This window comes from Vidua macroura, chromosome 7 (assembly GCF_024509145.1).
Source record: "Vidua macroura isolate BioBank_ID:100142 chromosome 7, ASM2450914v1, whole genome shotgun sequence".
Taxonomy (NCBI): Eukaryota; Metazoa; Chordata; class Aves; order Passeriformes; family Viduidae; genus Vidua; species Vidua macroura.
This window is the reverse complement of record NC_071577.1, coordinates 22,722,003-22,747,123: the sequence shown is the minus strand read 5'-3', so window position 1 is coordinate 22,747,123 and position 25,121 is coordinate 22,722,003. Positions and strand designations below refer to the sequence as shown.

At 37.1% G+C, this 25,121-nt stretch overlaps 1 protein-coding gene across 3 annotated transcripts in view; it reads right to left on the bottom strand.

Moving 5' to 3' along the window:
- Positions 1–25,121, bottom strand: part of COBLL1 (cordon-bleu WH2 repeat protein like 1) — a 77,960-nt gene that overhangs the window by 27,582 nt on the left and 25,257 nt on the right. For all 3 annotated transcript variants that reach the window (XM_053982757.1, XM_053982759.1, XM_053982760.1), the window contains exons 2-4: positions 6,525–6,704; positions 1,262–1,463; positions 127–355 (exon numbers count right to left, since the gene is read on the bottom strand). In XM_053982757.1, coding sequence (XP_053838732.1) covers positions 127–355; positions 1,262–1,463; positions 6,525–6,704 — 611 coding nt within the window. The remainder of the gene's footprint in view (positions 1–126; positions 356–1,261; positions 1,464–6,524; positions 6,705–25,121) is intronic.

Below are 25,121 nucleotides of genomic sequence, written 5' to 3'. Positions count from 1 at the left end.
GGAAGACCAATGAAATATATATTAAATTTCTAGAAAATATTTTCATAAGTTAAAAACCCAACAACATGTGTGCAATTATTAAGTAACTATCTTTTATATAACAGCAATTTACAAACGTTATCTTACCTTGACTGACATCCATGGCATATAGTTCTCTTAGTCCGAGGTCATTAAGAGATTTTGTCATATCAAGGGGCTCTTGAGACTGGTAACTCTTCAGTAGTAGAGTATGTGAAGGATCAAACTCACATTTGCTACAGATAATTGGTATGAGTTCTTGAAGAGGTGAATGTGGACTAACTCTTACTACTGTTTTCTGTGTCTTCTTGTAGTTTATCACTACCCTTACTGTTTGCTAAAGAGAAGAGAATTCCAGTAAGTACTGGCACAAATTCTGAAAGAAATGGCATTTTTACAAGAGCCTCACAACAATAACCAGAATTCCAGACTTGGCCAACTTGACCAGTGCTGTGGGTTTGGAAACATTGCATACAAAACTAAGAACTATTTTCCTATTGCCTTCCATGCAAGAAAAGGACATGTGAAGCAGATTGCTCTCTCCCTCAGCAGTGCCATTTCCCTGGGCAGCAGGGTCCGTGCCTGGAGGGTTCTACTGGACAGCTGCAGAATCAGGTGATGCACCACAAGCCAGTGCTTGTGAACACATGTGTAGAAGGAAAGCAGAAGGGCAGCAGAAGAGCTTTCCTAGCCCTCTGCAAGTGTGTCAGATAAATTAAAAGTCATTATTCTTCTATATAGCACAATGACAGAGGAGGAAGGAGAAGATTCAGGCAACACCCAGAAATTGGTTCAGTACTTCCTAAAGCTCCTGCCCTCTTCAGGGTGTATAAAAAAAGGCAAGAGAGAACAGTATGTATTGAAGGAAAATGAACATACAATCAGAAGGGTACATATATCACAGCATGACAGATGGTACAAGATGTTGATTTTCAGTTTGTTCAAGGCTTTCCTCAGCCACACTTCCTCTGCAGAATTTTTCAAAAGGCCGATGAAGCATGGGATTTCAAATAATATTGTAATATTTCCTTCTTTCAGCAGCAAAGATGTTTGCTGCAATAAATTGAGATGTATTTTACCTAAGAGAAGCTAATCAAAAACAGACTAAAGCATTTCACAGAGCTTCACGGTGAGAAGATGAAAGAAAACAGGAAACACTGAAACAAGAGGATGAGCTACCAGGTCAATTTGTTGAATACAGCAGTAATTCTAATTTCTCAATATGCTTAATTTTACTTCTCACCTCTGGTATAACTGGAGCAGGTTTCTTCTTATCCATTTGTTTCGCCTTTACAATCACCTTTTCTACTTCAAGCATTCCCACTGGTGTGTTGGGTTTGAATTTAATCTGGCTATTTTCTGCTGATACCAACTCTATGGTATAACTTGATGGATTTAAATGATACTGTGCACAGAGAAAGATCAGCAAGTCCATCATGGGCTTTCTGTAAAAGACAAATGGAACTGTCACAACAGATGACAATTAAGCAGGCTATAAAGAGATGTGCTGCTTAAACAAACATTTAATTCAAGTTGTCCTTTCCCTTCCAAGACTAAATAATTACTGCTAGACACCAACTTTATATATCTTCGAGCTTTAAAAAACACAACTTAAAAAAAAAAAAAAGCCAACCTCCCCAAAAAGCCACTAAAAAGAAAATGAAAACCAGTTTGCACAAAAGTATGCCAAGTACTTGAACAGAGTGGGAACTTCTTGTTGTGTCAAGCTTTTCCTGAGGTCAACAGGGACATGTGGATTAGTTACTTCATTCAACATTTAGTGGGAACTTCTAACAGTGGTGATAAATACTCTGCTATTCATTAAGAACAGTTCTTTTGCAAAGCTTGGCATTTTTATATCCATTTTGAGTTACAAGGGACTTTATTTTCAGAAACTCTGTGCATTAGCCACTTGGAAGATGCAGGAGAAATGAAGTTTGAGAAAGTCACATTTTAAGCTGGTTGTGCTTTAGGGATTCCAGAATTATCTAGGTGCTTAATACCAACAGCCAGAAATAAGCCAAATGGCAATATAGTGGGCAAATGCCATTTCTTGAGAAGCTCTGTGTGACGTAATATGTCCTTCCCACAACGAAGAATGGCCAACAGAATTTGTCAGATGTAGTCAGTACCTGTATGTCCTTGTTCCCTCAGTGCTTAATGAAGAACATGCACAACAGGGTATTGAGTATTTCCAGCTGCTACTGAAATACATTTAATAAAATTGTACTATAAACAGAAATGTCATAGATGTTTAAATAGACCAAAAGTAAGGAGAATGTCCTAACTTTGCATATTGTGGAACTATATTAGGTTATAGCACTATCAGATCATTCCTCAATACTTTTTTTGAGTTGGGTAAGGACAATTTCATTGTGACACCCTCTGCATTTTTCAGTTACAGCTATGAACAAGAAAATCCATGACCTGCTCTGTCTCATAAGGATATTATGAAAATAAAAGTCTGAAGCAATCAAATGGTATGTTGAAAAAATGCTGAAGCATCTCTGAGAAAATTAATACAGGGTTAGGCTGGTATGGCTTTATCAGAAATCTTAAATTCTAGATGTAATCTCATTACAGAGGCAAGTATTCTGGTAGCACAGCCAAATGTGGAAATAGCTTCTACAAAGAACCATCAGATGAAGCAGAATTCTAAATAACAAAGATCATGAATACATTTATTAAGCAGTAAGTCAAAGCAGACTTTTCATATGACACAGTTCTGTAAAAATAATTAAGAATGACTCAATGTTAGAAGTTATTGTGAATACTGATTTTTTTTTCCCCTTTAATTTACCCTAAAATATCATTCCTGTTTCCTTCATCTTAAAGGACAAATGTCCCATAAGCAAACTGTCCTCTGATTTCTAGCAGCAGGACTGGATTCTCTCGTGCATATGCTGCACTTCCAGAAGATGATAACTGAAAGCTGACAGGTATTTCCTTTCTAGAGGAAAGCTTTTGCCTGCTTAAGTGGCAGGAGAACACTTGCCTCAGGAGACAAAGGCAGGATGAACAATAAAACAAAAAAGCCAGGCAGAAATGGTATTCCAATGTGTGAAAAAGCAGTCTGAAGAGGTATAGGAGAATGCAATATCCTCCATGCTTTCTCTAGATGGTATACAACAGCCTGAGGAATACCATGAGAAATGCAGAATAACTGCTCCTCCCTTTTCACATTGCTAAACCAGAAAGTTTATTTCAATGCATCTCCTGTATATAGCACAACCTGCTTCAGTTACAAGACAGAAGGAGGGAATACTTTATTTCTTGTACTTCTAATCCCTAGTAAAACAAGTGCATCCATCCCACAGTAAGAAGAAAAGGGCTGCAAATGCACATCTCGTCATTCCCCCATCTGGCTGGGGGCAGAGCAGGGCAGGGCTAGGGAGGAGGGTGCCAGAGGAGGCTGCAGACACTGCTTCTGTAGTGACCTTTCTGCTCACCAGTGTATCCAATAAGTTACCTGTTACCTTTTTTCCGGTGAATTTTTATACACTGAGTGGCTTTAAAAGCTGCACTTCAGTTACTGGAGAGTAAAAATATCAAAGATGACCAGAGCAAGAACTGACAAGCAAGGACCCCAGAAAGCCATCCTATAGAAATGCACCACAGTCATAGGGGCACACCTTCATGTTAACCAGAGTCACAGTAAGCGACTGAAAAGTGAGAAACAGCTGCTAACAAACAACAGGTACATGCAAATTAGTACATGAGAACAGTGATTCTGTGCAAACTTGCTTTCCAATGGTACTTCCAGAAACAACCTACTTGACTGAAGGACTTTTAAGACCCCCCACTCCATTGGAGGCAATGTATCTTGAAGAATGGCTTTAGAAAGATATTCCTTCAGCAATCGGAAAAAAAACCAAAAACCCAACAAGCTTTTCTTGTAACCACATCCTCCAAAACCTGTCAAACTCTTTGTCCCTAAAGCCTTTAAGGATTATAAGTGGAAGAATACATATATCACAGTATGTTTAACAGCTTCCATAATTAATATTTAGCAAAACACCAAGAATAGGCCATCAACTACCTCAGAGCACATCATCTGCTTGTCCTCCTTTATCTAACTTCAGTAAAATATTTATTTGCAACTTAACTTCACCAAATTACTCTAGTTTTTCTGGAAATCTCTGAGCATAAATGTATTTACGTATTCCAACTTCTACATAATCAGGACTTTTATTTCACTAACACTTTGCTTTGTGCTACATAGCTCTTGCTATTCAGTATGCCAAAGCAGGGAGCAAACCAACCCAACCTAATCTGAAAAAGAAAAGTTTCTTCTAGTGGACTATATGGGATTTGAGCACACATCTGTTAAAACTCACCATTTTGCTTTTTCTACTATGAGATTTAAAAGGTCTCCTCAGGACCTTCAGAGCTGCTCACCTCCAATTATGAATGAGGAAAGAAGCAAAGTAACAATTTGTCTGTTTATGCCATTTCTAGAGGGATTATGCCTATTTGACCATGATAAATAACTATATATAAAGCCAGAGAAAGCTAGAACAAGAGATAGTTTGAAATATACTTCAAAGTGGACTGCAGGTCCTGCACATCTCCCCTCATTCTGAGATGAACCTCGCAGTGCTAATATTGGTTCTTATTTGCAAGACAGTCGCTTATGAAATCAATAAGATACAGTATCTTGATTGAAAAATCCTTTAACTATGGGATAATAAAACTGATTGAGAAACAAGTGCAATTCCTGATAAGCCTGTAAGGCCTGTCTTGAACACTGAATAATTATACACAATGTAATCTGACCAAGTGAAAATAGATGCAACATTCCTTTCTGGCACTTTGTTCTGAGCAAAGCACGAGAGAGGGCCCGTGGCACTCATCAGTGTGGACAAAGGAAGCAAAAAGAACAAGAAATTCCTGACAGTGTACAGATGAAGTCTCATGTCTAAGAAGGAAGGCATCATATTTACAGACTGCAATATTCCATGCTATAAACATGCTGAAAAAAACAGCATAAAACATTGAGTACACAGACTATTTGAGAAAGTTTCTTCTGAGAAATAAAATCTCATATTTAAGTTATCCTGCAGATCACAGAGTCAGGGGGAGGTGCAAAAAGACCCACTACAGCTCTGGTGAACAAGCTGATATTTGATGTCTAAGCAACAACCTCATGAACTCCAGCAAATGATAGTGTGCAAACAGACTCAAGCCAGATTTAATCTCTCATTAAGAAGCAGGTATAAGCACACATTTACAGTACCTGGTTTGAATGAATAAGTCAGCCTGCTTGGTTTCAGTGGGAGAGACATGAGCTATACAAATATACACAATATACAAATAGGTTGTCTTATTTCAGCTTAGGATAGCAATGAACTGGCATCCAAATTGCTGCTATCCATACACAGCCTTGCACAGGACTCCTCCCAGTAGACCAACATTTTCGGTCCCAGGATTTATGATTTCAGCTCACCAGTAAATGTGCACAAAAGGTGATTTGAGAGTTACATGCATAATCTATCCTACCAGTTAACAGTCTGAAATAGGCATTTCAAACTAAAACCAGCTTAAGGAAAACATAATTGTTAAAAGAAATCCAAAGCTGTAGCTATAATTTTTTTTGAAGCTTTACAGATTTTGTCTGAAGTGATGACATGTTTTTTGACGACTGCTAGTAGTCTACAGGTAGCAGTGTTGAGCAAGTGCTGAATACATAACTTTGTACCCAAATAGGATGAACAAACTCATCTTTTGATGAGCAAAAAGCAAAACTTATGTGAGAAAATTCACTGAATCATACAAAAAGCAAAACTTATGTGGGAAAATTCACTGAATCATACAAATAGATATTTTATAGAGATTTTTAGTGACTAGAAAAAAATAGGTGTGGCTACACATACTGACAGGTACCATACAGAATTTCTGAATCTTAAAAAAAGTCTTCTGAAATGGTAGGTAAATGTACAAAGAAGATGTTTTCATATCTACCCAAAAATCATAGTAGTATCACAGAATCATTTAGGTTAAAAAAGACCTTTAGGATCATCAAGTTATTAACCCACTAAACTATCATCAAGTCCACCACTAAACCATGCCCTTAAGCACCACATCTACGCATCTCTTCACAATTCCCTAGGTTGCCTGTTCCAATGCTTCCTTTCCATGAAGAAATTTTTCCTAATATACAATCTAAAGCTCCCCTTTAGGCCATTTCCTCTTATCCTATCACTTGATACTTAGGAGAAGAGACAAACCCTAGCTGGCTACAACCTCCTTTCAGGTAGCTGCAGAGAGCAATAAGGTCCCTCCTGAGCCTTTTCTCCAGGCTACACAGCCCCAGCTCCCTTGGGAACCCAAACCCTCCTAAGACTTGTGATTCTGACACTGCACATGGCTGCTCTTCTTTAGACACACTTTATGTTCAGGCTTACACAAGTCATGCATTTTACCAAATTAATATAACCTGGATGAAGGTTGAAGTAAACATTAGCAAAAAGTAAAATTAAACAGAAATATCATCCTGTGTAACATACCTCCCATTAACTGTAGTGTACTTGATCACATCTCCCGGCAGGACCACTGATAATTCAATATCTTTATCGATTACATTCTCTTTCTGTTCCATGATGAGGTTGGTTGGCTCTGTGTTATCAAATGGAGAAACGGCAATGGATTTTGTTTCAGATGGAGGAGGTGGTGCTTTAGATTTTCTTCTGAAATAAATAGATAAAAAATAAAAATCAAGTATGCATTTATACATATGATTCCAAACTTGCAAACCAACAAGTCTCAAAACAGAAATGAACAACACTTTATTATTTTCTAAAGTAATATGTGCAACAAAGGGATAAGAGAATATCTTAAACATACTATCAGTGATGACAGAAGACAAAACAGGCTAAGGTATCCATCACAAAAAAAAAAAAAAAAAAAAAAAAAAAAAAAAAAAAAAAAAAAGAAAGGACTCAATAAATATCAAGACAAAAAATTCTTTAATGTACCTTGAAAGCGTAAATTAGTTGGTTGTTTATTCCTCCCTTGGGTTATGCAATCACCCTATTTGTGCATTCTCCAAAGAGATTTACTGGATTAGTATAAACAGAAATATTGTACTATGCAGTATGAAGCCAATTATACTACCATTGTGCTTAATACAGGATAGATACTGGAGCAAATAATGACTCTTTTCCTCCACAAATTTTTCTGTTGGATATTAAAATTATTCAAAGAAATCCTACCAGTTCTACATTATTTAACTTCTATACAGTAATAAAATAACAGTATAACCAATTCTATTGTGCTGTAATATTTCCTGACATTTTACTCACAATATGCTTTCACATATTCCCCTCACCTATGCTGACCTATTCTAATTTTCTCTATACCCTTTCCCATGTCAGTGACCAGGCAGTTTACTTTTGAATACAAGGACTGATTACTAAATAAGCTGCACTTATTTCACCAAAAAGAAACCATTCTAAAACAGCACAAAACCCTCTATATTTCTTAATAGATCTATGTTACAGTAAATTCTGAATGCAGGACTCTCATGTCCTAAAACATCTAGTCCAATATCTGCCTTTATTTAAATAACTCTCCACAATTAACTAATATATTCAGAAAGAAGATAGTATTTATTAAGAATTGTATCATTAGAAACAAAACCAAAACACAGTCAAGACACATTACCTCATGATAGCTTTTGATTTTCTTATAAACATTCTTGAATGGAGCCACATTAGCAGAAAGTTAAAATACATTTCAACATAATACACACAGGCTCCAAAAATATGCTCATCATTTAGATGGAGCTGAACCAAAGTTTGTTTACTTTAAACCTAAGGAAAGAAATTAATCCCTATAATTGTCCTACAGAATTAAAACAAAAAGAACCTAGCACACAACTAGAAACACACACCTTTGTTGAGAAAACAAAGTTTAAAGTCACTCACAATGAAGAGCAAACAAGGTCCAGAGCAGCATTGCAAAAAATAACTGTAACGAGGTTTCACATGACTGATCTGTTGCTGAAAGTGCTTAGAGTTTTGAACTTCAGAACTCTGTGCTGAATAATTAACTATTCACAGCCCCTCGGAGCTAATCAGGAGTACTCACAGGCCTCCAGAAACATTGAATGAGGACCCACATTCAAAATTTATACCTGCTCTCTCAATGATTTAAATTAGTTTGGTGTGCTCTCTGTGCAATTCATGATGTGCAACATGAGCTGAAAATTTGACTTTGGTCTCTACAGCAGCTTGTCTAGGTTGTTTCAGGGTTACACGAACATTGCAAAATGTATAAATCAAACTTCTTTGTATTCCTCCCCAGCTTCTTTGGGGGTTTTCTTACAAGATTTTTAGCTTTCATGTAACTGTCAAATATAAATTATTAGCAAGTACAGAGCATCGATACAACTATTAGAAATAAATAAAATCCCAAAAACATAAAAACGTACCCTATGACATTAATACCAAAAAGCCCAACATGAACTAGTACTGCTTGTCCTCCCTTCTTTACGCCTTCTTACATCTTTAACTTCAAATGACTGTTAAAAGCTATTTATCACAGAATTCACTCTTTGAAGAAATGTCACAGAAAGATTTCTTTTCAAATGCTAGGGGATTATTTTCCATTAAGTAGACAAATGCAATTTTATCAGTGCAACGCTATTATCACCAGAGTACTTAATGACACACAGCAAAAAATGTGGTTTAGTCATAGAATGTCTAACTAAATCTGACCAAATACTCTCATCAAAACACGTGTGCAACAGTTGAAGTTCCATGTATTTATGAAGAACACACACACACAGGGTCAGGCGGTCTAACAACGTCACAGAAGCCTCATGTCCCCCACTGCAGAGCCACATACCCCACCCATCTCTAGAAAATCTGAATGTGCTTTATGGTTAGTTATGCTCACCTGTCCCACCCCACACAAAGAAGGAAAAATCCCAAGTGTACTTTCTCAGAAGTCACGCTTGGCAACCTCTTATTAAACAACAGGGATTCCAATGCTTTAATTTTCTGTTTCCAGATGCTGTGTTTTTGTTTCTTCAGTTCTCACCAATTCTCTCATCTCTCCTTCTCAGCCCAAAGTATTTGCAATTGGTTTCATTGCTTTTTCATTATTTCAGCTTGTGTTTCTACCTTGTCAGGGGAGCAGATGCCTGACAGTCAGGCTGGGCTGCACTCCCAGCCCCAGAACTGGTGCTGGACAGCAAGAACAATTCAGGTGACCATGATTACATAAGCAGGTAATGGTGGAAATACACTTGCCATGGTAGATTTTACATACAAACCCTCCTCTCCCTACTCTGCAATTCAAGAAGCCAATGAATGTGATTTTCTCACCAAGGCATCCTCCTCACATCATTTTATCCCAACATCAAAACTAACTCCAAGTCTATACCACCACTGCAAATACTTCTCCATCATAAAGAACCAACAAAAGCCTGGTTCTCTCTTGACTCTTAACCTATACCAAGTACTCCGCAAACTAAGGAAGCTGTTGATTTGTAATGATTTTACTAAAAAGACAGAGGAAGATGTCAATCTAGTTTCTTCTCCTGAAAATAAAACCTGTTATTTTTAGTAAGACAAAATACAATCATAGCAAAGAGAATAATTCCCCATCATATAAAAACATTTCAGAGGCCAGGAAAAAAGGTGCTCAGTAAGTGGTCTTACTCACAGCACCTTTCATGTTCAGACAGCTTCCAGACATGCTAGAACCTAAGCCAACCTGTTGAAGGATTTAGAACAACCAAAAACATGCTTTTCATTTTCATGGCTACTGTAGAATTACAGGAAAGCTGCAGGATGAATCCAACTGCAGCTTAGTTAGCTATGAATTAGTTAATATAGAGAGAATTAAAAGGGAAATTTTAACCAAATGAGGTCACAACTCAGTAACATAAGAACTCCTCTGGAAACTGTGCTGCAGTATCCTACACGATGTGGGTCCTCACTCATGCCTTGTCCCCATGGGTCCCAGTCCCATCAACTGGCTAACCTTCCCTACACACCAGGCACTGAAACTGCCCAAGCTCAACTCTCTGGAAGAGATGTGCTCCCCACTGTTTATTACCAGATAAACAATTCCAGCAACATATTATCTTCTACATCAATTTTCTGTTTAAACTGCTGCTTGAGCTAAAGCAAAAAAAAATAAATACATGTTTCTTCTCTGATTCTTCCTAGCCCTTGACAAGGCTGTGAGAGGGACACTCGCAATGCTCTCACGGGGACCCACAAACACAAGGTGCTGCAGTCTAGGCAGAGTTTCTATTTCCCTTGTTATCAGAGCACCTGGAGCCCACTGTTCATGCCAAGGCAGTCAGCTTTTTCTTATCTAGTAGAGATTATATTGTTCCCCAGAGAACTGATTCATATCTCTCAGAAATTTAAATTTCTGAAGTCCCACCTGCAAATCCTGCCAGTCTGTGTGACAATACAATTCCTATATTAAAGAATTCTTTCAGCCAAATGCAAATAGAAGACTATAATTCTAAGAAAAACAGTGCATCTTTAAATCAAATCCAAGACCATAAGGTCAACATTTTATGTGCTTCAAATCCCCCTTCAACAGAATAAAATGTCATTGCTGTATCTCAACAACTTTCCTGCTTGCAAAGGAAAAAAAAAAAAAGAATGTCAGTGATCTGGATGCATAGAAGCCTTTTTAAAATAAAGGTCTGACACAGTAAATAAATAACACATCTATTTATTTGATTTAAAAAAAAATCCTGTTAGGAAGTTACAAGCGGTATATTTTCAGCTATCAGTAACTAGAGAAAGGCACCTAAAATAATGAGAAATACTTGAACTTAGAGTGACCTGGGTATTCCAGTTTTCATCAGCATTTCCTTTCATTAAGAACCTCTTTCCCAAAAAAAGGAAAAAAAAAAAAAAAAAAGAGGAAATCTATCTGCTAGATTAGTGTACAATCAAAGGCTACAACATCAAAGACTATTACTGTTTACAGCACTTAACTTCCTATTTGGAACACAGTTACATGAGAGTATACAAAGACAGCATGATAGCACTCTCACTGAAATTATTTTGAATCTAACCTCCAACACCAAAACCTTTTCTACATGCTATTTTGTATGGCATTCACCTAGGACAGAAAAGGTCATAAGGATCTCACCTGCAATTCAGTTATCTCTCAGGCACTGAAGCAGTTCATTAAACATAGTGCATTAAAAACCTTCTAAGCACAACAGATACACTTCAGTTGGTTAATTTGACTTAGGGCACTATGAAGAACACTGGTTTATTCAAAAAGCAACTAGTTTGGTTTTTTTTTTAATTAAACTTTACAAAATTAGATTTGCCAAAATTACAAGCAGCACTTTGTTTTATTTTCACTTAGAGTCAGAAAAGGATTTAATTCTACTAAGATCATGAGAGGAAAAAGTCCACTGTTACAAAGCTTCTTCTAGAGCTTTTCTTGTCTTCAACCTCTCATTCCAAGCAATTATTATAATCCTGTCCTGACTATTGCAACAATGCTGTTTCACTGCCATGTCATAGATACAGACAGCCAAAACCTCACACATAATCTTCTCAGACAAGGAACAGCCGAACAAGACTTCAAGCCTATATTAAAAACATTGATTTGTTTTTTTTTTAACAATGATACATCAATTTTGGCCAACAGGTATACAAAATATTTAGGCTCCTAGTTTCACCTATAAGCATCCCCAGCCCAATACTCATCTTTAACACTCACAGAACAAATTTGTCTTCTAGACTGAGTTAATTCTGTTCCCTCTTTGTGGATAATGGTTTCACAGCATCACCACTGCAAGTCTCCAAGATCAAGCACTACCTGCTAGGAAAAAGCTTGGAGACAACTGCAGCATTGCTATCTGATCTGCTCCTCATAGTCCAGCACATGACTTAAGTTATCAAGGCAGGTCACTCAAAAAATCACTCCTATATATTTCAGGTATAAGTATAAATGAAAAATACTTCAAAAATAAATTCTATTCATCTTCACTAAATTATTAACAGGCATACAGGTTTCTATACAAAATTTGGGATGCCACTAAGTGCTTCAAAAAAGGTTTCTTTTAAGTAAGACGTATGGTAGTATTCTAATATTTTTTCCTTAACATTCAGCAGCCCAAATATTTGCTGTGCCAGCCACATGTAACATGACTATCAGCCTTGATACTGGGCTTTCATCTCAACATCACTATCACTGCTTGAGATAAAATCTCTCTCTTTATTTCTACTATAAAAGCACCAGTTAGATGTTAAGATCAAGGTATGGATCAATGAGAGTCAAACAATGTCCATTCTGTGGTTATCCCTTCAAGCCAGGCTTATGATACATGTAGGACGATATAAAGGAAAAATATTTGCTGTATCTGCTCCAGAGAGAAATATGATCTTTCAGATTCTCAACTCATCCATTTAGTTATTTGGGGAAGAACATGAGGTCATATTGTGCAAATACTGAGTCTAGCAGGTGGCTCAATAGGTACCAAAATAAACCCAAGTTCAGAAACATACTTTAATTTCAATTTCCAGGCAGAGGAACAAACATTAACAGTTTGTAAATCTTTTGTGATAACAGGTAATTTTACAGGGCACTTCTCTATACAAATTCCCAAGAGTGAAAGGATACAAATATAGTAAATAACACTGGTATTTTAAAAATAATAGAGAAAAATAATATGGCATAAAACAAGGCACTGGGTATATAGCTCTGTCAACACAATAATTCATAGTGCAACTGATATATCAACTGACATGGCAGTAGTAATGCTATGGATGATAATATTATTAATTAAGTCATCTTTGAAGATTATCTCTATGGATTTACTCAGTGAGGTTCCAGCAAACAACAGATCATCTACAGATGTTCTCTTACTCATGCCTTTATTCTGATATACAGAAAGCAAAAAAAAAGTAAAATGCATTTCCACTCTCTTTCAATAAATAAAGTGGATCAAGAAAAGGAGGCACCCCTGGAATCAGACATTTTTTCAAACATCTTGTGAAAGAAAAAGTTTCCCTAGTCAATGGGATGTGTGGATTTACCCCCTAGCTAGCCTCATTGCTCTGAAGACTTTTTTTTAAAGTCTTATCCTAGAGAGAAATAAATCACAGGACTGGGACGGTAACCATGACAGTAAGGGGAAAGCTTAATGGAATCTCTGGATGTCTGGTTCACACTAAAAGCAAGAAAGCAGCAAATGAATCCTTCAGTTCCCTCCAGACCATTTGGAACAGACACTTGCCCTCTCTGATTATCTATCACCATGGCAGTGACAGTCTTGAAAACAGAAGCGACTGCATTTGAGCCATAATTCATTAAATGTTTTCTATCATTACAAGGAAAAAGAGGCAATTCTGAGACAACATAAACACAAGTCTGTATTATGGTCATGTTGTTAATTGTGCCCCTCTTAGCACTAAAGGGGCACTAACTCTGGCATAAACATATAACTTAATTAAAGCACAAATTTAAAACTTTTCTAGAAAAAATATTAATTCATTGCCCTTCAAAGCCAAATCACAACTAATATTACAATGATCTAGTCAAGCTCACTTAGAACTTATGAAAGACCCAACTGCTGAGAACAGAAAGCTGCTGACAGTGTTGTCTTGTACCATCCAACAAAACACTGTTAGCTGCCCTCTAGGCATAAGAATCACTTTGCTCTTAGGAAGAGAGCCAAAAGCTCTCTCTAGAAGTCTAGCAGGCAAGAGAGGACAAAAGAAAAAAATTCCTTCTCCTCTAAATTAGCATAAAGTTTATTATTATTATTGAGGGATTAAAGAAATGTGTTCTGATACAAAAGTTTTGTTACAACACATTCTGTTGTGCCAAGAGAAGTACTTCTTTTACTCCTGGGGAAAAAAAAAAAATTAGTTCCAATGGCATTACTTCTAAAGAGGCTGAGAACTTAAACTTCTGAAGTAAGGGGTAATACAAAATACAAATATAAACCTGGCATGTCCATGTGTGACACACCTCCACAGAAAGCAAATATTTTATCTATTTTTGCAACCTTTTCTCAAAGTAAAAAATGCAAAAAAGTAACCTAGATTTGCTACCAAAAGAAAGAACAAAAAAATCTGAACAGCATTCAAAACTATTAAAATCTTGTATGGCTCGATAAGCCTTTATTATATTTACAGTTACAAAAACAGCCTGACAGAAAAGAAGGACAGCAGGGAAGAGAAAGCAGTAAATCTGTAACAGTAATTGAGTAATATATAACTGGCTGAATAAACAGGAAAAGAAAACAAAGAGCAGCTTGATCTGAAAGGGGGAGCTTAACCTTTGATACACTAATAAATCTAACAAATACTTAAAACTCAAGCAAATGCATACTACCTCCACAAAAATAAACCCTCAAATCTTTATCAAGAACTGCTAAAGAGGTTGCTCATACAGCTGTTTTTCTCCCATGACTAGTAAGAAAGTTCAATTAAGGGCTTTCAAATAAAACAAAACCTGAATCCGTCCTTCTAGTCATTACTCCCAGTCATGAAAGCAGGTAAAATGCTACTGTCTTTTCAAAGCCTGCAGATGAAGCACCTAGCTCTGCTCCTGGCTTTTCCAGCTGCTATTCTGAACATCAATAGAAGTAAGAATTGTCAAATATCTGAGCTTTGCTGCTGTTGCTTTTTTCTCCTGTTCAAAATAATGTTTTAGAAGTAACACTGGAGGCAGGGAATGGATAGATTTAGAGGTTGGGAAAGGTAAGGAAAAGAAAAGCAGAGCCACTCAGTACCACAGCAGCCAGGAAAGAGGCTAATACAGACATTTCCCTTTTTTCTCACAGACATACATGCCTCAAATATAGGTACCTGGGTGTAGATGTAGGTGGGTAACAGATGAAGTGCTGCAGGACAGCAGCTAAGAAGCTCTACACTAACAGGGAAGACAAAAATCCAACCCCTCTCCTTTTACCTGCTGTAGAAGGCTGGGTTCAACTACAACAGTAGCACTTCCCAGCTGAAAACTCAGACACAGGAAGAATAATTGAGAAAGCATAGCAATGCAACTTTAGAAAGCACTGCAATTTATTCTCATTTTTCCTGCAAGTGTTTTGAATAGAACAAGCTTTTTCCCTTTCAGAAAGTCCTTCATTCACCAGAAACTTTCTCTTAGCAGTTACATCCTTTATCCACCTAGAGTCTGGTAACACTTAAAATCTTTTGTACATTCACATAACCCAAAAATAGGAGAATTTATTAAACTGAAGAACAGAGATGATGTTAAGTACTGGAAGGGAATGGGACACAGGAAAAGTTTCTTATCCTGAGCAAGATTAAATAGAAATATCTCTCTGTGTGTATCTATATGCATTTATACGTAGATGCTATGAGACACATGATGATGTACAGAGAGTTCCTACACAGACAACCAGCTCAGCAAATAAGACACCCTTGCTCATTACAGGAAGGAAAGAGAAAAAAAGAGTTAAGTTTAGGCTGAGAAATTGAACTAAACCAAACATTTTCTTCACTAGATTTCAAGAGAAGCATCTTGGCAGTTAGTATCAAGAAAAATTTGATGTAATGAAAAGGTTTCTCCCAATATATGAGGACTGTAGCTACAGTTCCCCAAACAGAAACACCAAGCATCTTGGGCTAACACTGCTTGCAAAACTAAGAAATGCTTTGAGTACCCACCTGCCACCAGATTCTCCTGCTCATCCTTTACAGCTGCATCCTCAACATTCACTCTCCTGCCTGCATCTTCCTCAGAAAGCAAAAAGTTCCTTTTACCTTCAGGAACAGGGTCATATTTACTACCTCCTCAAATGCCAGTGCTGCTGCTGGAGCCCCCAGCCTCATCTCAGGCACTCTGTGAGGGGCAATGAGCAGTATGAAGCAGAGCCACAAGTCCCATCCCAGCTCTCTGTACAGCATAAACCCATCCAGCAGTTTTCACAACACCTTTGCAGCCACTGACGGCAGGAGCTCCCTCCCCTTTGCCCTACTTTAACTTTACCTCCCTCATTGGTTGGCAGCTCAGGGCCCCAGATGAATGCTCCTATTTTGTCTCCAAACTCATCCCCATCGACACACAAGAGCTGCCATTATCCCCTTTCTCTGCTTATATCTGCACACTCAAAATCCCCTACACCCACTCCTCACTGGATTCTTGCAACAGGCAAAAGGCAAGGAAGAAAGAAGATATTTCTTTGAAGAAAGCTGGCTCCATGCATGAGGGTAACACCAAAGCTATTTTGGATAACCACTTCCATTAGAAAGCCTCTGCACTTTCTACAAAAAATGTACAGGCCTTCAGCACTAAATATAAAGTAGGGGAAAATTCTTATTTATATAATAATGATTATAATCATCATCAGTGTGCTCTGGGAATGTAAAGAAACTTTCCTAATGAACGCTTTGCTCTAACTACTATACTTCATTTCTATATTCACCCCTGCATCCTTTTCAACTTTCTCTACCACAGCCAGTTTACAGCCAATATACTTCACTGCTGTGTTTTTAACATGCTAACATGTTGATGACACAGTGCCAGCAGCATACTGGCTCCTACAAGAAGTTCAACTGAACACTGTTTCTTAAATTCTTTCTTTGTTGTTGTAAGCAAAGTCCATCTTGGCACTGTGCAGTTATTTACGAATTTAGTCTATTCAGGTACTACAAAATATTTTAATGATTTCCATGATAAATGAAACCAGTATACAACATACAAGAAACACACAGACTACACAGCAAGGACTCTACCATATTAAACACTAAAAGAATCAACTTTTACAAGGTATTACAAGCAACTAGTGGGGCTTTTTTCCCCAACGAAATTTTAGCTCAAAATCCGATGCAAATCAAAGAAATCAGAAAAGCCTTACAGTCTGCATGAAGTAACAGCATTCCTCACTTAAAATAATCTCAAAAACCTCATTTGAGCTTCTAAGCACCAAATATAAATTTAAAATAAAATAGGCAACAGCTTTTATACCCAGAAATGTACCACTGAAATTTCAGCAGTCTGTCCACATGGATAAACATCTTTACACACCCTTATCTCTTAGCCAGAGATGGGGTTTTAAAAACCTTTTGTAGAATTATTACATACTGTATCTGAAAAATTACAACAGACATTAATTCTTCTTCCTTCCTACAGGCCTATATTTAAGTTCTGGCAATTTATGTACTGCCCCGCACCTGAATTCTGCGTTCCCTCCAAGAGCAAGGACTTACATGATACTGAAGATACATAATTATTGGTAAATATTTTTTCCTCACAGCAGGTATTAGGACAACATAACACAAATATTACTTTGAAGCCATTCTGCTCAGCCTCTAAACAAGGAGAAGGACGAATAATAGCTAAAATTGATTACACTACTTTTCTGCTTACCTCCAAGACAGCACAGGTGGTTCTTCTCCATTAATATCAGGTGAATTTCCTTCAATAGCATATGGAGGTAGAAGGGAGGGTGTTTGTGTGTGCATGGTAAGCTCACTGTTGCTCCCTTCTGCTGCTGCTGACATCAGTAAGCCTACCTATTTATAATCCCACCACCTGACCAAACAGCCTACAGAGTACATCCAGAGATTTGTACAGCCTGTAATCCCAACATATCTACTTCAGCCAATTCAAAAGAGAGTATTAAGTAGCTTTGTTTTGTCTTCTGTGGCTTTATACCATAAAAAGAACCCAATCCTGTTTTCCGCACCCCTTGTATTTGCACAAAACAAGTTTAATGGGAATTTTCAGAATTAGGACTAGTCCTCCCATTCATGCTTTTTAGCCTTTCCCATTTCTCTGCCTGTGAGATATCCAACTAAACACCTCAGGTGAGCATATTCTAGGGATTAATGGAATATTTAGACAACAGAGGCAATTAAATCCAGTTAATTTCATCATCAGTACTACCTTATTGAAATTTAAGATTTTCACAAATCAATTTCACAAGCCAAGTACAATATTTATGCCATCACAAAACCAAAAACAACTCAGAAGTGTTTAAAGTAGGATAATTTACAGAAGCTTGACCTCATTGTCAATTAAAACCAGAAGCTGCTTAAAAGCAGCTTAAAAGTGATTCTTGATTCAGTTACCTCTTCCTAAAGTCAGCCCTAATGCATTCAGCCATGGGAGGGCTGCTTGCAGCTGAGTCTGCCCAGGGACTGGGAAGGAATGCAGTCAAACTCTTAGAGCAAGTGCTGTCATCACTGGCAACATCCTCCAGGTTTCTATCAATGATAAATGTTGCTTCCAGATCTGTATCAGCCCACAGTGTTTTGAAGTTGCTTGAGTAGTGCTTCAGTGAGAGGAAAACATCTGTGTGAGTGCCTGTGTGCTGAGTAAACAACATTACTGATGGCTCCTTACCTAACCTTTCCTACCTGAGAAGTCCTATCACCAGCATCCGTCCCACATTAATGCCAGACAAAACAGAAATGTAAGTCAGCTTTGCCTAAATGTGTGTGTAAGGTTGAATGAAACAATTAGATGAATCAGTTGTGTTCCAAGTCAAATGCACTCTGCAACCAAACTTCAATAGTTAACAATAAAATAATAAAAATCCTTTCACTTGATTGATAAGCTGGAGAGGGCAATAATACAGATGCAGCCCAGCTGACAGGACTGCTGGTAGGAAAAGTTTGGTGCATATAGGGTATCAGCACTGGCTAAAACACCAACGTATTGCTTGTGGCTGGTATGTCCCACACAGGCACAGTATTTGAGATATTCACTTGGAAGCTTTAATTATTATCTGAGCCCAAGGGCTACAGCTAGAAATATACAATTAATACTCACAGTGATAAATCCATCTGATTTTTTTTAGTCCTGCTGTTATCTTGTGGTTATTTTACATACAGTTTATCTAGTTAGCAATATCCTCCTTATGGCTTTCATAGATCAAGCAGTAAATTTATCACTGCTGAGAAATCATAGGGCTTTCATTCAGGGAGTGACCAATGGAATTTAATACTACTGACCACAAACAAGTGCCCAACAACTCAGATAACTCAAAAGGACAGAAAGATTTCCCATTTCTACAAGTACGTACCTGGCCATTTTCCATTCATCTGACAGAGGTTACTTTTACTTTTTCCCCAGTATCACTCAACATAGATTACTTGCTTTTTGGGGTTTTGTTTTTGTCTTTTAAGTTCCCAGAATACTTGTGGAAGGTAAAATTTTAAGAATATTAAAAGATGAGGAAGGAGGAGAGCTTACACAGGGCATTAGAAAAAAAAAAAGAAAAGAAAAGCACCACATAAAGGAACGGAATTTAAAAGTTTTGTTAGAATTTGGTTTGGAATTTTGAAATGCTTCTCATTTTTTCACAAAGCATCTACTTAAATTACAAATCCTGGCATTGCTCTGTAGCAACACTTCCTAAACTGAAACATCAATTGAATAGTATTAGCAATGAAAGGCAATGTATGTGAATGCACCATAAACTTCCATTTATTTTATAATTTATCGTGTGTATATTTAAAAGAAGCAAAATAATTCTATTTTGCTAAATAGAATGACAGTATAGGGCTAAATACAAAACACTTCCCAAAGAGGCCCCTGTAGAGGTCACATTTGAGTACAGATCTTTCATGCTTTTTAATCCATAGAATTGTTTCCAAGGCCAAAAAGTTAAGACTTGTATGTACTAGTGAGGAAAATAAAACAAAACTTTCCCAGTATTCATTCTTAGATCTTTAATACTTTCAGATTCATCTGTCTGTGATTCCCCAGAGCATTTAGTATCTTTGCAATGGGGAGAAAAAAAAGCCCAAAACCACAACTCCAAAAGCCCAGTGCACTGTTAGAACTCAATGGATGTGCATCAATAATGTGTGTATGCAAAAGCTTCCCAGAATTATCTGTTTTTTAAAATCCGCAATAGGAATTTGTGAAGCTGGGAACTCTTTGAACCTATTGTCTCTACTGTTATAAACAAAAGACCGTTTTTTAAAACTATCTGATATTTCATCTAACCCTTAAATAGTAATGATTATTTTTTTAAAATAATATCCATGAGAAACTGAAGTCTGAAAGCAGCAAGAATAGCAGGAAACACAGATTACCAGGGTAAAAATGGCATTCTTCCAGATGAAATTCTTGCTTTATTAAATACTGTTTCTTCAGTTGCTTTGTACCTACTGAGCTGACATCTCATCTGTGATGGACCAACACAGTCAAGTCTCCAGGGAAAGGCAAATAGTTTTGTTAAATCAAAAAGAATTGGAGAAGAGAGCATAGACAAGAGGCTTCCAAATAGCTTGGAAACAGACCAAGAACTTCTTTTTCTTATGCAAGTCACACATCAGTGAGGAAAGTTGATTTTAGATTGTATCATCACTCAACAATAAGTGGGACTCAATTATTTTACCATTAGTTAACATTTGGTTTAAGGATTTCATGCATAATCATTAGACAATTCTTTTGCATGCTCTCCTTTCACTTACTTGGAACAGTTAGAACACAACAAACTGGCACATGAACGAAAGGTAAATGTAAGAACACAATGACATGATCTCAGCTCTCATGTCCCTTAAGCCATATGTCACCTTTGACCATCTCTCTTGATTCTCTCTGAACCTTCTGTTTACTACTTCCCTGTGGATATGGCAGAGACCAGAACCATGCACTGTATTGTCATCAGAGACTTGCACACTGGCAAAATCCTGGTTTCCCTCTTCTTCTTCGTTCCTTTGCTAACATGCATGGCAAACTGATTTGTAGTAAGACTATCTAAAGTGAATTTAATCTTATTTTATTATCCATTTACTTTTGAAAAACTTTTCTGCAAGTCTTCAGAGTTATATCTGCTCTTATTACAATGAATAATAACTTTTTACTGTCATCATAGTGTCACCTTACTATTCAGCTGCTTTCCTAGATTATTAACATATTGAACTAGGAGTTCCAGCACAAATCCCTATAGAACTCCAAGGTGGCCTCACCTTCACAGCAGAACACTTCCCATCCCACTGTTCTTACTGGGACAAATTATATAACCATGCAAGGTTTACTGTCTTATGCCAAGTTTGTTTAGTTTCCAAAAAACCTTTGGGGTAGACACTAGGAAAAGCCTTTTGAAGGACAAGCATGACTGTGCCAGTGGGCTTTTCCTCATACATTAGGTCAGCACAGCCCTTAGATTGTTTTCTCTTTCCACAGCCCTAAGACATTTACATTGTAGATACACTGCTGCAGCAGAGTTCCTCATTTTATTCTGTGCTTGTTGCATGAGTCTGCAGAGAAAGATTTTTATTGTTAAATTCAGCCACCAAATTTAGTCTGTCCTGAATAAGGTAAGAGCCCTCAACAAAGCTGTCCCAGCTGCTGTGCAAATCCAGAACAAAAAAGAGAGTGCCTACTCAGAAAACATCTGTGGACCAAAGGACAAGCCTGTATTTTGGGCTGCCTGTTGACAGTATGACTTCAATAAACTGATGCCTGACCTTTTCACTTCTCTACCTCTATTACAACCTTTTATCCTCATTTTAATGTTATAGATCCAACTAACACAAAAGGTAATATGCAAACACTAGCACATTTTTTTTACCTTACTGAGTCATTATTTCATCACAACTGCAAAGGATCTGCCTCACTATTCCAAAATTATTTCAGTATTCTCTTCTGTGCCAACTCTCTATCCCACCCCTCCAAGAGCAAGTTCTGTAACTTTTTCCACCTTCTTCTTACCTACAGCTCCACTTGCATTACACCTACAAATATCTGACAATCAAGAATCCATAACATTTCTTGTAAGTGCAAGGTAATACATGAAAACTTCCCTTATTGTTAAAGTCAAAGAGAACCAGAAATTAAGGAACTTGGGCTGGCTTGTGACAACTAAGCTCAAAAGAGGAACACAAGGGTTAAGGTAAAAGTTGCAAAACCCCCAGCATCTGATAAGCAAAATGCTTCAATTCATGCTCACTAGGTTAGAGAATAAGAGCATACTAATAGATGTTATCCAAAAGTTTTGTTCACTTAAAACCAGAAGAACTACGAATTGCAAGACAATCCTCAACTTCTGAGTTTTGATGATTCAGACATAGAGAGAACATAACACTAAAATTAAGAGGTCATTAATAACCCAAAAATTATCATTTTGGGAAGTAAGCATCTTCTCCTCCCAGGTACACATGTTACAATACAGAAATGTCTAAGTGAACCAAATAAATCATTTAATGACAAAATGACATGTTACTGCGCGTTGCTAGATAGTACTGACATGGGGTTAATGGTTGAATAAAAGACAAGAAATAAAGAGACAACCAGGGTTGTAAACAGGGGGATTTTTTTCCCAATATTTTTCAAGTCAATTTGATATAGCTAGGTAACAGATGGTATATTATGTTTTTCCTGCCTTGACACAATTTAAAAACAAGTTACAGATGGTTATAATGAAATCCTCATTAACACACTTATATTTTCACAGTTCAGTATAGCAATAATGAAACTTTCAGGTCTGGAATTTCCTGTTGGTTAATTAGTGGTTAGGTTAACAGCCTGAGGAAGTGCACAAGCCAAAAAGTTTCCTTATTTTTTAATCATGTAATTACTATATTCATATTTCTGGGAAAGCTTTCAAGATAGATTTAATATCACAGTAAAGCTACCTTTATAGCTCTCCCTCACTTTGTGAAACAACTGTATTATTTCATTTAGCAGAGCACGTGGGCAGGAAAGCCAAACAGACTTAATTCAGCTGCCTCTGGGAAGTTTCAACTTGCTTTTATTTTGAAGATAAGAACTTAGAGAATTCTGCCAATACACATTACACCAAACACCCTCTGCAGAAAAGCTAGGATCAACAACTATGGATCTATTGCTACAATGTTATCACAAGATCATTGATTAATGCTTAAATAATTACTTTTTTTTAATCCCAGTTTATAATCATCTAACAAAGCTTGAAATATGACATATGGTTAACAGCATACTGCGATACCCCTAAATCTCCGATCTAGAAAGAGGAAAAAACAAAATAGAACCCCCACAAAACTTGCACTCAGGTTACTTCCACAAGTTAAGCTGCTGCCAGCTGTAAGTTGTATTATTAAACAATATGGTTAAAATAGTAGTGAAAGATGTGGAATTCAGCACAGAAACCCCTCTGGATTTCAGTAACCACACACTAGTTACTAACTGGTACCAGTGTGCCCTCATTACTGTGCTGTACACTGTAAGGCAAAGGCTGCAGCCAAAGCCATGCCCTGGCCCAGCCGTGCCTTGGCCGGGCGGTGCAGCCACACCTCCAGGTAACCCACACCCACACAGTGCTACAGAACAAGGAACATGCTTGGCACAACACAACTAAGTCCCAAAATATTATTGAGTGCTGTTGCTGACTTTTTTCCTTTTTTAACTGCCATCACCAAAAAACTAAATTGAGACATTGTCACACCCTTGTTACCAAGCTCAGATGGAAACAACCATACAGCTCTTTGAAGTGCTAGAGCTTCAAAAGAGGATAGCCACTGCCAAACCATCATGAAAGCAACATAATGTGGAAAACCTGACTTGTAACTGAAGTTACATAGTTAAGAAGAGACAGTATCCAAATATTTAAAAGTTGTAATGTTAAAAATATCTTTTAAGCCCAGCAAGCTGACTTATGACAAAGAATGGCAGGGAAAAAGAATTTGGATTCTCTAAGAAACACAGTATTATTATTATTATGTAAGATTTTGCAGCCCTCCCATTTCTCCACAACCTATTTTGACATTAAGGAGAATTGAAACGCTATTATCTTCCTTAACCAGCAGAAGTGGGAGCCATGTACTGTAAAGACTTTCTGGAACACTAAATGTCGCCACTGGGTTCAACAGTCAAGTACACCCAGAAACCAACTGAAAAAACCCACAGTGTTTTTATAGATCTAAGAACTACAGCTCCAGAGTTACAGTGCTTACTTAAATCACTCCCAGAGTCCTAGAAAGCCAATAAATAATATATCAGACAAAATAAAGCTCCTGCAATTATTTTCTTCTGGAAAAAATCCCATATTTTAATTCAGAAACTTTCAGATCCCATTTCGCATACAAGTTTCCATAATCATATCCATTCCTTGACAGAACAGCCTGTCCTGTGACAGATCTTTCTATGGCAGTGAGAAAATTAGATGTAGCTTTAGTAAGAAGTTAAACAAATTTCTCATTCTGAATATTTACACACAGTATAATGTAGTTTTTATAAGCCTGTAACTCTGGCCAAGTTCAGTAACACTCGCTCATCTCCTTCCAAAACAAAAAGTTAAAAATAATTGCAATGTTTCAATGCTAAACAGCAGTTTGTGAAGCAAGGACACCTCATGTTTGCTTCACCCAGTGCTCACTCACTTCATTCTTCAGAACAGTGCATCTGGTGCAACAGTTCTCTTAATGTTTTGAGTTTCTGTGCTTATCAGATGACAAAAAAGAAAAAATATATTAAAAATTGATTATTATATTACAGTTATGGACTTTGTCATGCAAGTTTCAGGTACTTCTTCAAAGTGAAGTAAACACAAGACAATGGAAAAATTATACAGTTAATTGTACTACAAGGATAAATACTAAAATCTATATAGAAAGTCCTCCCCTTTTTAATGATGAAATCGAACAACTCTGATAAGAGTTTTGTTTTACAGAAGCTGAAACTGATTTACAAGAGGGTCTTAATTCCAGAGGTGTAAGAAGTTGCCTGGGGAGCAAAAGTCCATGGCTATAAAGATGGCATGTGGGAAGGAACATGCCTCAGGTTCCCTGCTACCCATAAGACAGGAATGAGGAAGAACAATACAATTCTTTCTTACTTAACACACACACACACACACACATAACCTTCTTAATTCAGATAACCATCTATCTTTGGAATCAGTATCACAGACTGGGAGTGTACCACACCAGCTTCTGGAAGGGGCAGCTAATCATGTTTGGGAATTCTCTCTATCATTCTTTAGAAGAAAGCTCCAATTAACAAAGGAAAAAAAAAAAAAAAAGATAAGGAAATATGCCTTCCAAAATACAGACTTCATTCTAGATAAAGCAGAGATTATATGGTACCATTACAAAACAGTTTAAAATATCTCAAAGAAGGTCAAATGTAACAGGTCAGTATGATGAAAATATTATTTGTGCAAAAAAAAAAATATTTTAAAACTTCATTTGGTTTTC